The sequence below is a fragment of the Centruroides vittatus genome, unplaced genomic scaffold (assembly GCF_030686945.1).
Source record: "Centruroides vittatus isolate TY-2023 unplaced genomic scaffold, ASM3068694v2 contig_452, whole genome shotgun sequence".
Lineage (NCBI taxonomy): Eukaryota > Metazoa > Arthropoda > Arachnida > Scorpiones > Buthidae > Centruroides > Centruroides vittatus.
Window position 1 is genome coordinate 2,046,742 of NW_027122248.1, and position 15,793 is coordinate 2,062,534.

The 15,793-nt window shown below is 30.9% G+C and overlaps 1 protein-coding gene across 1 annotated transcript in view; it reads right to left on the reverse strand.

Annotated features, from left to right (window-relative positions):
* Positions 1–15,793, reverse strand: part of LOC136977204 (macoilin-1-like) — a 96,317-nt gene that overhangs the window by 18,617 nt on the left and 61,907 nt on the right. The window contains exons 6-7 of the mRNA XM_067272668.1: positions 8,174–8,288; positions 7,485–8,022 (exon numbers count right to left, since the gene is read on the reverse strand). Of these exons, the coding sequence (XP_067128769.1) occupies positions 7,485–8,022; positions 8,174–8,288 (653 nt within the window). The remainder of the gene's footprint in view (positions 1–7,484; positions 8,023–8,173; positions 8,289–15,793) is intronic.

Genomic DNA, 15,793 nt, shown 5'->3' on the forward strand with positions numbered 1-15,793 from the left:
ATGTTCTATAATGTTCCTAATTGTTAAATGATGCTCATTGAGCAATAAATCTCTGACTTGAGCAATGTGTCACTCATCAGTTGAAGTGAATGATCTACCAAAGCATTCTCTGCCTTCCTCAAACATCTTGTACCACTCAAAAACTTTAGATAGACTACCACCGAAGGCTTTATGCAACATTTTTAATGTTTTTGTAGCAGTAATTCCATTGTAAAAACAACATTTAATGCATGTTCTTTGCTCAATTACACTAAACATTTTGAAAAACACCAGCACAAAAATTCTTTACACACAAAACAAGCATTCATTTGCAAATGAAAACAGACAATGACAGATTGTTACTAGACATCAATTAAAAAGTCTACCAAAAAATGAAAAAAAAAAAAAAAGACAACAATATGGTCTTGCACACGCACAGTTTAAATGAACCATTCCTGATGGTTTTTGATCATGTAAAATAGCACAAATTTCAACAGTCAATTGCCCATTGTCTGCCATCTTACAGACTGGTGTGTGTACCTTGTGCACATCTCATCTCCACCAATTTTAACTTGTGATACCACCTAATGGAATTTCCCTAAAGTACAGAATTTGCTCTTACAGTTTCAATCCCAATCCTCCACTAGTAGAGTTTTAATGAAATAATTAAATAATAAGACATTTTGTGTGCTGCTCTGTATTTAGCATCCATATGAAAAGATGACTAAAATTTAAAATAAATGTTTAAAATTTAATAATAATAAATAAAATAACCTACATTACTGCTAGAATATTAAAATTTATAATAAATACTAATAATGATAACTGATTAGTCTGTTAAATATATTCAATCACATGAAATAAAAAAAAATAAAGGGCTTAGTGAAAAAGCGACATATCTACAAAACTACAAAAAACAAGTTATTAACAAATTTGGATATATGTATCATTGATCAGTCTTCTAAGAAACTTTCATGGTTCAGTTGCATGCCACACAGGTTATACATATGCCATTTTTCCACCAAGCCCCTCACAATTCAAGCTACTACTTGTGATTCTAAATTAGCCTTAATTAAAATTATAATTGCATATCCTGTTTTAAAATAATCTACTGTAAAAATTCTAAAAATAATGATCATAATGTTCTGATTTTTATTATTATGTTATATTTCTTTGTATGTTATAAACAGACCTGAAATTGGAGTTTCCTGTAGATCATTTTAGTACATAAATAAATTAAATTAAATATATAGGAACTGAAACCAATAATTCTACTAAAATAATAAATACTAACAAATATACAGTGGAACTTGCACAACAAGCATAATTCGTTCCAGAACCTTACTTGTAATGTGAAACATTCGTTAGACGAAACAATTTTTTCCATAGAAATTAATATAAAATATGATAATGCAGTCCATGCCGAAAAAAATACTCAAATACCGTATTAACTTGTGTATAAGACAAAGTTTTCATTCATTTTTCACTGCTTCAAAAACCTAGGTCATCCTATACGCATGAGCAAAGGATCCTTTGCATTTTTGTAATAACTTTTGTGAACCATGTATAGTTCATGCTGCCATTATAGCAGAGTGCTATTGAGGTCAAGGTGAATGTCCCTTTTAAAGAGATGATCTGAAAATAGCTGGTCACTTAGCAATGATTACAATTGTAGTTATTTCATATTTGTTAAATTAATAATTTTAATGAATATTTGTACATTCTGAATCATTAAAAATAAACTTTTTCCTGTCATTACAAATAAATTGTCATCAAATGTATGTATTAAGGCAAATAACCATATTTTCTTGACACTATTTCCTGATACCCATGTAGCAAATCCAACAGATTATAATGACGATTTTTCCTGTCATGTGCACAAAAGATTATGCACATGACAGGAAAAATCGTCATTATAATCTGTTGGATTTGCTACATGGGTATCAGGAAATAGTGTCAAGAAAATATGGTTATTTGCCTTAATACATACATTTGATGACAATTTATTTGTAATTAAACAAAATAAAATTAAAATTGTATTAATAAATCTAATTTTCTTTATTTTAATCTTTAAAGTCACACCTCATCCTATATGCGAGATCGTCTTATATGTGAGTAAATACGGTATTTTACATATAACATTTATTCAAAGAAAATTATACAATATACATTGTTAAGGAGCATGAATCATCATAATCTTTTCTTCTAGCACGGAATGAACCAACCTGGAATGCAAATTCAATTTGCAGAAAACAAAAAAAAAAAAAAAAAAAATCACAGATAATAGCATAATGAAGCATGTGCACAATCAGGGACTTCCCCTCTCCTCGTCACTCATTATGCGAAACTTCGCTGGTTAAGTGAGTCATTTTTAAAAATTTTGATTTGCTCATTATGCGAGATTCCACTGTGTTTGATATACAGTAAGATCCTGCTTAACACGGGGGATACGTTCCTAAACGACAAAGCACTAGACAAAACAGCATTAAACCAGGTCATTTTAACACAGAGTAAATAGGGAAAGGGAAACGTGCGGCCAAAAATAAACAGATTTTACTTTAATTTTAAGTTATTTTTATATTAATTTGCATAATAATATATGTTAAATAATACATAAACATATGCACAAAGAAATGTAAAGTTCATTTTTTGTGACAAAGGTTATGGCTCTTCTGAAATTCTTGTTTTTTCGCGATGAAGTCATGTAGTAATTTATCACTTTCTTTTTCTTTCCTTAAGCTAATGTCGGTAACAGGAGATTGCATCCAAAATACCTCATCTTGCTTTTGAACTCCTTTCAAAATCTGGATCATTTGCTACAATTTGATCAATGATTTCGGTTATCGTTATCAAACTTTTACAAAGGAAATCTGCAGAGAAATTCTTTGGATTCTTTGTTTTCAAAATTACTATTTTCCAGTTCTACATGAATTCCTTGTTCTGCCAGTTCTTGAAGGTCATCGTTGGTGAGGCTTTCACCACAAACCTGTGGTAACTCCTCATATCCTTCTTGTCTACATATCCTAGTCCTGCTGTATCAATTAGGTTGACCAAATTGTCAACCTAACAATACAGCAATACGCTTTTCTCGTTGAGAATTCTTCGATACCTTCAGCCATAACTTCTTCTACACTCATGCATTTATGGATGAGTTCATGCATTTATCTGTTAATTCTTGCCAAGCGGAGTCGATATTGTCTGTGGCATCCACGATGTTATATTTTTTCCAAAATCACACCAACAAACAGATTTAAGGAAAGCACAGCGCTACGACAAATTGCCACCTTTAACTGATTGGTTCGTGTTTGGGAATAATTGTATTATATATGAATCAATGAAATGCCACGTTAATTTGAATCAGTGTAAATTCTGAACTTTTTTAGGCTTTGAGTAGACCGGGTTACATCGAATCACTGTTAATCAAGGCAGTGTTAAGTGGGGTCTTACTGCAATTACTTTCCCAGCTTGTTATGTACATAGAACACAGGAAAGTATTAGAATCATGTCAAATTTGACCCTACTGGATATTTTTGCAAAGCACAATGTTTTTTGACTTTTTTGCATTCAGAGGTCTCAAAACCAGAAAAAAAATTCTGTGCATTGGTGTCTATATTGTTTAACATCTCAGGATGGAGTAATGATTAAGAAACAAAATTTAGTATGGTAGCTTGGAGCACTTAAGTTATTAACTTTATTGAAGTGATTAACATTAAAAAAGAAAAATTGTAAGTATCATGATCCATTACATTGAGATGCAATATATTTATACTAACAGACATATTGATGAAATAAAGTTTATTTAAAATAGTTATGCAAGCAAATTTACTTAATTAATATTAATAAATAATTCAATTTAATTATTATATATTCTTACAGTTTATATTGGTATTGTCTGAAAAGTTTATGCCAGTTTTAAATTTGATGATACTCATATTTAAATACAGTAGAGCATCGATTATCCGACCGATTTCTAGTCGGCAAATTCAAATGTCCGCTAGTGATGTGGTGCTACAATATTTGGCTATGTCTTGGCTACTTTAATATTATTTTTGTTAAATTTTTGTGTGTTTTAGCTGGCAACATGGCTCAACCATGAAAGGGAGACCAGTATTTAAACCAGGTTTAATTTTCTATTTTTTCTTTATTTTTGTATTTATTGTGTTCAAAATAAAGAAATAATTTTTAACCTTTTCCATGTGGTTAGGTACCGATCGGTCTGTATCACGTGACTTCTTCGTTTATCGGTGATGCAAAACGTACCGATCGGTCCAAATTAAAAAATTAATCAAAAACTTCGATTAATTTGCGTTATATTCGAGTTTTTCAAAGATCTTAGCTTTGATTCACTCTTCTGTATGTCGATTGACTTTGTTTAAGCCAATAAACGTTTTGTTACCACCCCTGGGCCATAAATATTTTGGTAAATACATCCCCTACTATTCTACAGTAAATCTTCGCAGTTAACTACACAGTTGGCTGAAAACAATCAAAGGGAAACTCCTTCTACAGTTTTATTCAGTGTCTTCTGTCTTTGTTGACATTACTTTAACTAATCACAGACTTATGAAACGAAAAAATTGCCGCAAAAAGCCCTGCCTCCAACCTTCGAAGTAAAATGTAAACAATCACTGTAAATTCGCTTTTTAAATCGATTTTTAATTCTAATTAACTAATTTAATGCACTTAGACATTAAATTAGCTAATTCGACAATATTTAGGCGAGTAAATATGTTTTTAAAACTATCTAGCGATAAATATTCCCGGGAAACTCCACCTTCCTATAGTAAGTCTATGGAAGGTGTTTGCGCTGTTAATTTGGCTTTAAAATTTTTGTCAAATGAATTCATATATATTTTGAATACATTTAATTATTTTACAAAAGTAAGAGCAAAGCTCTACGACTGACACAGTCGTACAGCTGACTAATCGGTGTCGCTTCACAATAACAATCAACTACTCTCCCAGCTAAGTAATTAGAGACATAGTGTGAATAATGGCAATAACTTCTCCCCCGCTCTAGGTAGAAAGCTGCAGTTTGTTTTGTTTAATAGAGGACAGATGTTTCTATCTAACAGATGTACAAAGTTCAGCGATTCTCTGTAAATTAATTTTTTTTTTTTGTTCGTAACTTTCAAATTTGTTCATAATTATTCATATTATTTTAAATATGTATAAAACTAAAAATTATACAACCATAAACTGTAATATGTTTTTAATCAAACACAAAAAACAGATTGAATATAGCGCGATATTGAAGCAAAATATCGTGATTCAAAAAATTACCCAAAAACGCAACAATGCACCGCATAACGAATTCCACCTATTTACTTAATGCTAAAGGTTTTCCGCATGGAAAGGGTTAATGATACAATAGCAACAATTATTATTTTAAAAAATTTTGTTAGGTTTAACGTCGATGAAAATTCAACACGAAGTAGGTTAATTGTGATATACTGATATACTAATTACATGAGATATACTAATATACTATACTAAAAATGTATTTTTTCATACGTTTCATGGTTTTTCAGTTATCCGACCAATCCCAGTCCCCAATTGAGTTGGATAATCGATGCTCTACTGTAATTATATTCAATAATAATAAGCATTTATCAGCATCAGTTTATATAAAGTGCATTATATAGAGTAAAGAAATTTTTGAATGAAAAAAAAAAACCAACTTAAAGAGGGTATCAAATGATTAAAATCAAAATACATTTAGACATAGGATGTTACATGATTTGAAAAAAAAATAATGCAATCATTGCTACAGCAAAATAGCATTTGTGAAGTTTAAGTTGGTCAACTGTGTTACCGAATCTGTCATAAATGGTTTGCAAGGTTTCATCTGGATAATCAAAGAGGTAAATGATGAATCAAGAGCAGAACACTCAATAAAAGTTGATGATGATCAAATCCAGGTTTTAACTGAAAAGAAACATTTAAGTTTGAGAAACTGAAACACTAAACGTACCAAAAACATAAGTGAAGACCATTTGAAAACCATGGGATTCATAAACAAATGCAATATACTATATTTACTGTCCAACAATTATTGGTGTGATGATATATGCTTCAATGTTTGGATATATGAAAAACAGAAACTTTTCATAGAGCTCAGTAATAAAGAACAAAAATAATAATGCAAAAAGATTTATGGATAAAGCCAAACAATCTGCTGAATTATTGTGTTATTTTCAGGCTAAGTTAATAGTTATGCAATGTCCCTTCTTTATGTAGACCAGGGTCCCCAATGGGAAGGATGCCACACAATTGTAAGTAGGGGTCAGTCAATAGTTAGCACCTGGACCAAATGCGAGAAAACTGTGATCGTGTCGGAAAAACAGAGGTAGTGTCTGATGCTGAAAGCTTTGAATTGATGTGATAGAGCATCTAAACAAAAGAACAAGTTAGGTTTATTTAACTCAAAACCATTTACAGTCAATAACACTAATACACACAAAAAAAACTTTTACACAAGCAGTCCTCAAGAGGACGGGTAGTGGAATATCAGATATCTCCACAACAAATGAACAAGTTACTCATTTCACAAACAAAACTTCTAGTACTGATCCTTTTCTGTCACTTGTCACCACCAGTTGTAGCGTCACCTCCCTAATGCTAGCTTTTACAGTGTTTATATCCCTCCTGGTGACAACATCATTGCAGTCCCGCACTTCTAGTTTATTTACCTTTCGCGGTGCCTCTTGTGTACATGTTTTGCTAATGTGGAGTCATAATAAGTGACAAACTTTAGGTTCCTTACACCTAGTTATCAATTAATTTGACTAGAGATAGACTACAGTAATTATTAATGTAACCTGATAAAGAGCTGAATAATTCTGCAGATCATTTGGCTTAAATCAATTAAAATTGGGTTTTGAGTTAATATTATATAGATTTATGGATACAATGTAGAGATTTTAAGCCATATTGTAAAAAACTAGCATAAATTCTTCAAACAAACCAATATTTAATATCTTAGAATAAGTATTTCAAAATCATAATTTTTTTTAAATACATGCAAATAGTCCTTATGTCAACATACTAATCCAAGACAAATACAATAATTTCAAATTAAACATGAAGTGAATGTAACTTATCAGATAAATGAAAAACTTACTAAACACTGAAAATTCGAAAGATTATTTATTTATAAGCATATTTTAGGTCATTGTAAATAACTGAGCAAATATTAATACTAGACAACTGATAAGTTATTTATCATCTGGAAATCAAATGATACTAAAAAGAGGTGAAGCATTCAAGACATCATCAAGATGCTATTAAAGTGAAATTACAATAATTTCATGATAATTAAAATGAACTAATTTGTGATCAATTTAAAATGTTATAATTATACATCAGAATTGTTTCTGATGTATAAGAGAAAAATACTTCTGTTGTATACTATTCATGTTAAAAATGAACAAATTATATTACATTAAAGAATGTCATAAGTCATGTCTAATTTCAAACTAATGTAAACAAAAAAGGAAACTTACCTCAAAGTGTGCTCATCTTTTTGTGCATTCAAATTATTGGCAGTCATTTCTTTGGACGAGTTACTTCTATTTCTTCGACTGTTACTAGTCTGTTGATTAGTTAAATTATCTTTAACACTGTTAGTCTGTGAATGATGATCCCATTTATTACTTGATGAACCTCTAGCTGAAGGTGATGAACAAATAGCAATGTCATTCACTTTAAATGATGTTTTTTCCTGTTCACAACTTTCATCACTGTCCTCATATGTATTAACACTAGCTTGTTGTTTGATGAGATGATGTTCCATGTATTGATATTCATGTCTATCAATAATATGTGATGTATTATTATGTTTTCTAAAGTCTCTCATATCCACCTCAGAATAAGTGGAGTTTATTGTGGCACTAGATGTCACAGTAACTTGATTCTGATTAACCAGTTTTCCCCCTCCGGTATTAGGCAAACTTCCGCTAGATGTAGATTTCTTTGCATGGCTTTGGTTAGAATTGCAATGATTAATTCCATTTGAGATTACTTCCTCATTTGTCTTAGAACCTAAAAATGAAACAAATTATTAAATGTCAAAGGAAATAATATTAAAAAAAATAGGCAAAAGTTTTTACTTAATAAAGATAAATTTTGATTCAGTACTTTAAAAAATATTTCAACATTTTTACAAACTGAATTTTTGTTAAAAACTTCTTGCCTTTTTCTTTTTCAGAAGAATTAACCAATGTTATACTCGGAGACTCGGCTGGTAATGCCAACTGTAACAACTGTATATAAAATTCATTTTCTTTGGCCACTTCTTTTTGCTTTCTCTATTAAATATATTCAAAAAAATTATTAAAGTTTAAATATCAAAATATTATTGATATATTTAATTATTATTTGTCTTTTAGAATTTTTTAAATAATTCTTATTTAAAAAAAATAAATCTAATGTAATTTCATTATTGAATCAGCTAATAATTCAATAATGAAATTAGATTACATTAGAAACAAATGACAAAATAAGAGCTTATAAAAAGAAACTATACTTCTGGAAATGTTTTATTATTATACATTGGTTATATTTGTTAATTTGAGAATTTTCTTGTTACCCTACAAGTTCTTATTAATATAAAGAGCAAAAATTTTATATGTATTCATAGACATACTTAATATATTTATAATACAGGGTGTTTCAAAATGAATATCGAATTTTAAGGCTTTGTAGTATTTATTACATTTAAGTTACAATTATAAATAATACATCAAATGAAAGAGCAACTCAAACAGTTTTTTCCTTCAAGTGTTCAATGTGAGCACCATTCGTCACATGGCACACATCCAGTCAATACTTGAGTTCTTCCTAAACCTTGATCAGTGTCTGGAGTAATTGCTGCAACAACTGCTTCAGTCCTGTTTCTTAAGTCGGGTAGGTCAGCTGGTAGTGGTGGCACATACACATGATCCTTTATGAACCCCAAAAGGTAAAAGTCGCATGGCATCAGATCGAATGAACAAGGAGGCCATACGAAACAAGCTCTGTCATCCAGCCCATAGCGGCCAATCCAGCAGTTGGATACAATGTTGTTTAACCAATTGCGTACTGAGTTATGCCAGTGAGGTGGTGCACCATCTTGCTGTCAAATAAAGTTCTCTGATTCAGCTTCTTCCAATTGAGGAAAGAGCCATAGTTGTAGCAAATCAAGATAAGAAACACCAGTTACAGTTGCTTCACCAAAAAAGAAAGGCCCATTAACTTTCTGCCAGGATATGGCACAAAAAACATTCCATTTTGGGGAGTCTCGTTGCAATGGTACTATCTCCTGTGGATTTGCTGACCCCCAGATGCACACATTATGAGTGTTCACATTTCCACTTAAATGAAATGTCGATTCATCACTGAAGACAACACAATCCAGAAAATCTTCGTCGTCATGCAGCAACATTTTGTTTGCAAAGTTGGCATGTAAACTGTAGTCTGTAGGCTTTAGAGCATGTAACAACTAATGACAAGGACGTAGTTGTAAGCGTCTCCTTAAAACTCTCCACACAGACGTCACTGGCATTGCTAATTCACGACTAGCCTTCCGCACTGATTTCTTGGGGCTACGTGTGAAAGACTCTCTCACTTGTTCAATACGTTCTTCAGTCACTCTTGGTCATCCCATACTCTTCCCTTTACAAAGACAGCCGGTGTCTTCAAATTGATGATACCATCTACGGATGTTATCATCACTTGGAGGATTACAATGGAACTTAATATGGAATGCACCTTGCACTGTAACTACAAATTCAGTCCTTGCAAACTGTAAAACACAAAAAGCTTTCTGTTCGCTAGTTGCCATCTTTGTTACTAGCGTTTTCTAATGAGAAGATAGAGGAAACAGTGCATCACAGGTGTACCCAACAAAACTGTTTGAGTTGCTCTTTCATTTGATGTATTATTTATAATTGTAACTTAAATGTAATAAATACTGCAAAGCCTTAAAACCCAATATTCATTTTGAAACACCCTGTATTACATAAAACAGGATCAAATGACAAAGAGGGCAACTGGAACAATAATTATTTTGTCCATCTGACATTTCATTCTTAATTTCAATATACAATATATGTGTGTGTGTTTTTATAATGTGGCATAATTCTTTTCATATTAGAAAGAAGTGGACTTCCATGTATTACAATGTACACATTATATTATTTTCACATATTCTATTTTGCATCAATTATAGACTTCTCCAGAATAAGAATAGGAGCTGATGCAATTAGTTCTTTGTTCACATATATACAAATTATAACATACTAGAATAATGAGAAAAATAAGCAATGCCACTTACTAAAAATAAATAAAAGTGAACAAGCTCTCTTTTGGTGCCATCAGAACAAGATTTAATTACTGATAACAAAATACAAGCACTTTTGATAGTAAATAACCGTCAATCTATAGCAGTTAGAACACGTTAGAAAAAGTATGATGTATATCAGCAAGACACTACAGTCTGTTACAAAAGTATAAGAACATCACAAATTTTGTGTTTTTTCAAAATTTATTTAAATTTTTGTTTAGAAAACAGTTTTATATGTTTTAAAACAATTACAAAAATATCATTTTCAAGCTTTTTATTTTTAAACAATAATATAATAGAAGTTATCACAGTTTTTCAGTTTTTACTTGTTACAAAAGTATAGGTACACTTTCTAAAATTACATAATAATAATCTTTAAATATATTTTAAACACTTTTAATAGTTGGTTTCATCCCCTTTGGCTACAATTACTTGAAAAATTCTGTTAGGCATGGAGTTTATTAATTTTTTTAATTGTTCATCCTTAATTTCATCCCATGCATCCATTATTGCAATTTTTAATTGATTTACAGATTCATATTGTTTCCCATTTTGATAAACAATGGCTGCTAAAATCCCCCATAAATATTCAATGGGATTTAAATCTGGACTATGTGAAATACAGTCAATTGCATCAATATTTTCTTTTTTAAACCAATTTTTTGTTGACATTGAGGCATGAATGGGAGCATTATCTTGTTGAAACTACCATTTATAACCTCCAATTAATGCACCAAAATGTAATCATATTTTTGTCAAGAAATACTAAACCAGTTCTACCTCCCCATTCATCCCATTTACCTCCAAAACCACTCCAAATCATTACATTCCCTACCCCTTGTTCCCAGCTTATTTTAACTCCTCTTTCTCTTCTTAAATCATGCCAATAATATGAAAATCCATCAAGGCCATCTAATTTAAACTTCTTCTCATCACTAAACATTATTTCTTGCCATTCTTCAGTCCATCCCATCTTGTCTTTAGTCCAATTTAAATGCATTGATTTGTGTTTGGCAGTTAACGGTGGTTTCAACTTCATTTTTAAATATTTTACATTGTCGTTGTTTTTTAAAGTTCTCCAAACAGTCGCATGAGATACATCTACTGGTAATTCAGCAGCAGTTTGCCTTGTTGACATGTTTTTATTAGTTATAAGCTTCAAAATTTGTCTCTCATTCCTGGATGTTAAACATTTAGGCCATCCTGATTTCTTTTTTGGCCCATAATTTTTACCTTGTTGGAAAACATATTGAATAGCATTCATAGATCTATTTACAGGGGCAGCAAGTTGCCTCAGAGACTTGCCTGAACCACTCAAATAATAAATTTTACGTATTTCTTGCTCCTGAAGTACAGTTCCATAAGGCATTGTTGAAAATATTTACCGTATTTTATGGACTATAAGACGCACTTTTTTCTTCAAAAAATTGCCTCCAAAATTCAGGTGCGTCTTATACTCCGTATCGTCTTATAGGTATTTAAAAAAAAAAAAAATTGCTTAAAAATTAAGGTGCGTCTTATAGTCTGTAGCGTCTTATAGTCCGTAAAATACGGTATATAACATTCAATAAAACATTCAGAAAAGCTGCCGTGACAGTTAAAAATGATGACATCTCAACCTAGTTGTGATAATTTTAATTATTATTATGATAAATAAATTTTTAAGAGACTTTTAAGTGGTGTTCCTACACTTTTGTAACACACTGTACTAAAATCATTAGCATTATGCATCAAGATCAAAAAAATTGCAGCCCGGCTCATTATTACTCTGGCTCAAATACATAATTATAATATTTAAAGTAATAATGAACAATTATTTTAATAAAACAAATCAATTTTACTTTTTTAAAGTCACTATAACTATTATAGTAATAAATAATTAAGAAAAATGAAAAGAATTGGCCCAAAACAGGCCATGAACCCGCAACTCTTGCATACCGTGCAGGTGCATATCCAGTTACACTATCTGGATCTCCATCCAATCCTCACTTTCAAAACTTATTAATTTAGATATAACCATACTTGGTTACTTATGGAGCCAGCTGGAGACAACAGCCTCTATGGCATATAACTCCCCCTATGGCACTCAGCCAGCCATTGCTTCTACCTTGGCATGGTATATACAGTTGACTCCGCATAAGTTGACACCTGGATAACTCAACACTGTAGGTTAATTAGTCAGCTTTCTGTGGTCCTGGCCGACTTACATAGGCAATAATGTTATTAATGTTAAAAAACTCGGTTTACTCGACATCGTTTAACTCGTCACCACTGGATAAATTCATCACATCATCAACTGCCATAAATAATCGGGCTATAAACGATTAAAGATTATAAATAAATTTGGCACTTGAGATAGGCGTTAGGCGCCATCTCTTATTAAAATTAATAATTATAATAATCTAAATAAATTTTAGATTAAACTGGAAGAAAATTTATTTAAATTTATATATAATATAAATTATTAATTTTAATAAAAGATGGCGCCTAATGCCTACCTCAAGTGCCAAATTAATTTATAATCTTTAATCGTTTATAGCCCGATTATTTACGGCAGTTGATGACGTAATGGATTATTATTATTATCAGGTTTGATGTGTGTTTATTTGTACTGGATAAATCAACATACTTTTTCTGTTTCACACTTTTTAGACATCTCTTAAGTCGACTCGCCTCCTGAAAAAATGAGTTCACACCGTACAATAAGCTGTGTGGTGTGAACTCATTTTTCAGGGGGGAGTTGACTTATCAGAATTCTAAAAAGTGTGAAACAGAAAAAGTATGTTGATTTATCCAGTGGTGACGAGTTAAACAATGTCGAGTAAACCAAGTTTTTTAAGGTTAATAACATTAATGCCTATGTAAGTTGGCCGGGACCACAAAAAACTCACTACGTAACCGACGGGTGTCAAGTTATTCGGGTGTCAACTTATGCGGAGTCGACTGTATGTACATACAAATACAAACATCCAAACCTGATAGTTATATATTAAACCCAAATGATTGCTGAATTATATTGGGCTATATTACTACTACTATTATTAATTAAATGCTAAGTAATTTGGCACTAGAAGCAGGCCTTAGGTGCCTCTAGTGCCAAATTACTTAGCATATGGAGAATTACTGATAATATTTATCTCTTGAAGGGGTGGACCAGGGATGTTATTAGCAAACAATTCATTGAAAAAATTCTTACAATTAACAGTCAAAAAGCTCAAAAGCAAATTCTATGATCATTAATGGAGTAAGCAGAAGTTCTAGAAATTTTAAACACAATTGTTTTCAGCTCTTAAAGAGATTACTAATGGAACAATGACAAGTGTGAATGTTACAATGAACTTGTAATGAAAGTTGCAGATGAAACAATGGAAAAAGTGCATAGTGTCTAATGGAAAATAAAAATGAAAATGAAGTCACCTGTTCTTATGCTGAAACAAATATGGTCTAGTATGACAGTTACATTGAAACAAACAAATTCAATTTTGATTCAGACTGTTTTGTTCAAGATCTTGACTATAAACCTAGATCAGAAGATAGAGAATGTAAAAGAAACTGAGACACCAGAAACAATTGAGAAAGACAACACAGAAAGAAAGTGAAGTCAGTGGAAATGAGCCATCAAAGTGGAAAGAAAAACATTAAAAGACGACAAAGGATTGATTCCAAAATTCCAAAACCAGTTAACCATAAACAGTGTTGATATAACTGTGGCAAAACTTTTTCAGAGCATACAAGGATGTCTATTTGCAAGAAGTTTTAAAAAGCTGATTACAAAAAGCAAAAAGAATTTCTTCTTGGTAAAGTGTATTATCGATAAAAGGAGGGTGTACTGATGATTCTAAAAGTCACGGAGCAGTTTGAAAATTTTCTACTTGATTATTAGTTTAAATAAACTCAAAATAAGCAAGAATGTCTCTACTAGAATTTTATACACTTTTGCAGATATGATTGACACTGACACATATAAAGGAAAAGGAAAAACTTTTTATTGAGACAGACAATATAGGTCACAAAGAACCATATAAAGTAAGACTAGTCCTAAAAGTTTAAAGATCACAGAAAATTTTCTGTGATGAAATGAGAAATGTGTGTCTTTTCAGGAACAGTACATATTTCTGAAAAGACACACATTTCTATCTTGATCCTCATATAAGCATAACTAAAATGCATAACTTATAAAAGAAGAATCCTTAAAAGATAATTCAAGTGTGTTAGTGAGATAATATATCTAAAACAAGATTGATGTAAATTTTGTATATGACACAATCTTATGAAAGAAGTTAATCAAAAACAGATCACTTGAGCAGTAATATACAATGCATATTCAATGGAAGATACAACGCAACTAAACTACAGAGAGAGAAAAAGAACACTGTCAAAAACACAAGGAATTTATGTGCATTATATTAGGTTATCAGGAATTGAGAAAATAATTTTGCAAATACCTTCTTCTTACATGAGTTCTACGTATTATAATCTCAAAATTTACTTGTATAACTTGACCATTTATGAACTCTGTGATTCAAGTGATGCATTCTGCTATTGCTGGGCTGAAGTGAATGAAAATAGAGAAAACTAAGAAATGGAACCTGATTATTTAAGTATACAGTATAATGCAATTAAAACCTGAAGTGAAATGTGTGCAATTATAATCAGATACTTGTGGACAAAACCATAACAAAAATATATTTTGAACTAAATACAAACAGTGAAGCAACAAGTTTACATATTATTGAACATAAGTTTCTAGAAAGTGGCCATAGCTTCATGGAAGTTGATAGCATGCGCACTGCTATTGAAAGAGCCAAGAAATACATATCCATTTACACTATTCAAGAATGGCTGAGTATTTTCAGAATAACCATATCAAAACATCTAAAGAACAATTAAAGTTTCATGGCAAACTGTCATTCAAAGATTTTAAAAATCTTAAATTTTAAAAAATCTTAACCAATAAAAAATAAAAACAAAACAGCAAAAGATGATATGGTGAACTGGTTAAAAATAAAACATTTTTGTCACCACAAATATAAATCAGGAATAATTAAACATTGAAATTATCAAGGAATATGAAGAAATCAGCATTTAAGATATTACATAAACTTTAACCAACATATTGTTTATTCTTTCTAATGTTTTCACTTGTCATTTGTGGCTAAAAATGTTAGAAAGAATAAACAATATGCTGGTTAACGTTTGTATGATACTTCTTCTTAAATGTACACAATAACGCCAGTTTGGGAAAGTCACAAATAGATTTTAACATTTTTAGCAAAAGTCAGAAAGGTGAAAATAAATATTAAAGAGATTCTTTAAAACAGCTGTAAATGAAACTATCACTGATTACTTACAAGAAAAAAACTCTTACTACAGTTATGCAGAAAGGAAAACATTTCAGTAGAATTTCACAGATAATAGTTCCTTACTAACATCCATAACTGTCAGCAATGTAATTCCTGGACCGATGATTGAAGGTGATGACAAAGATAT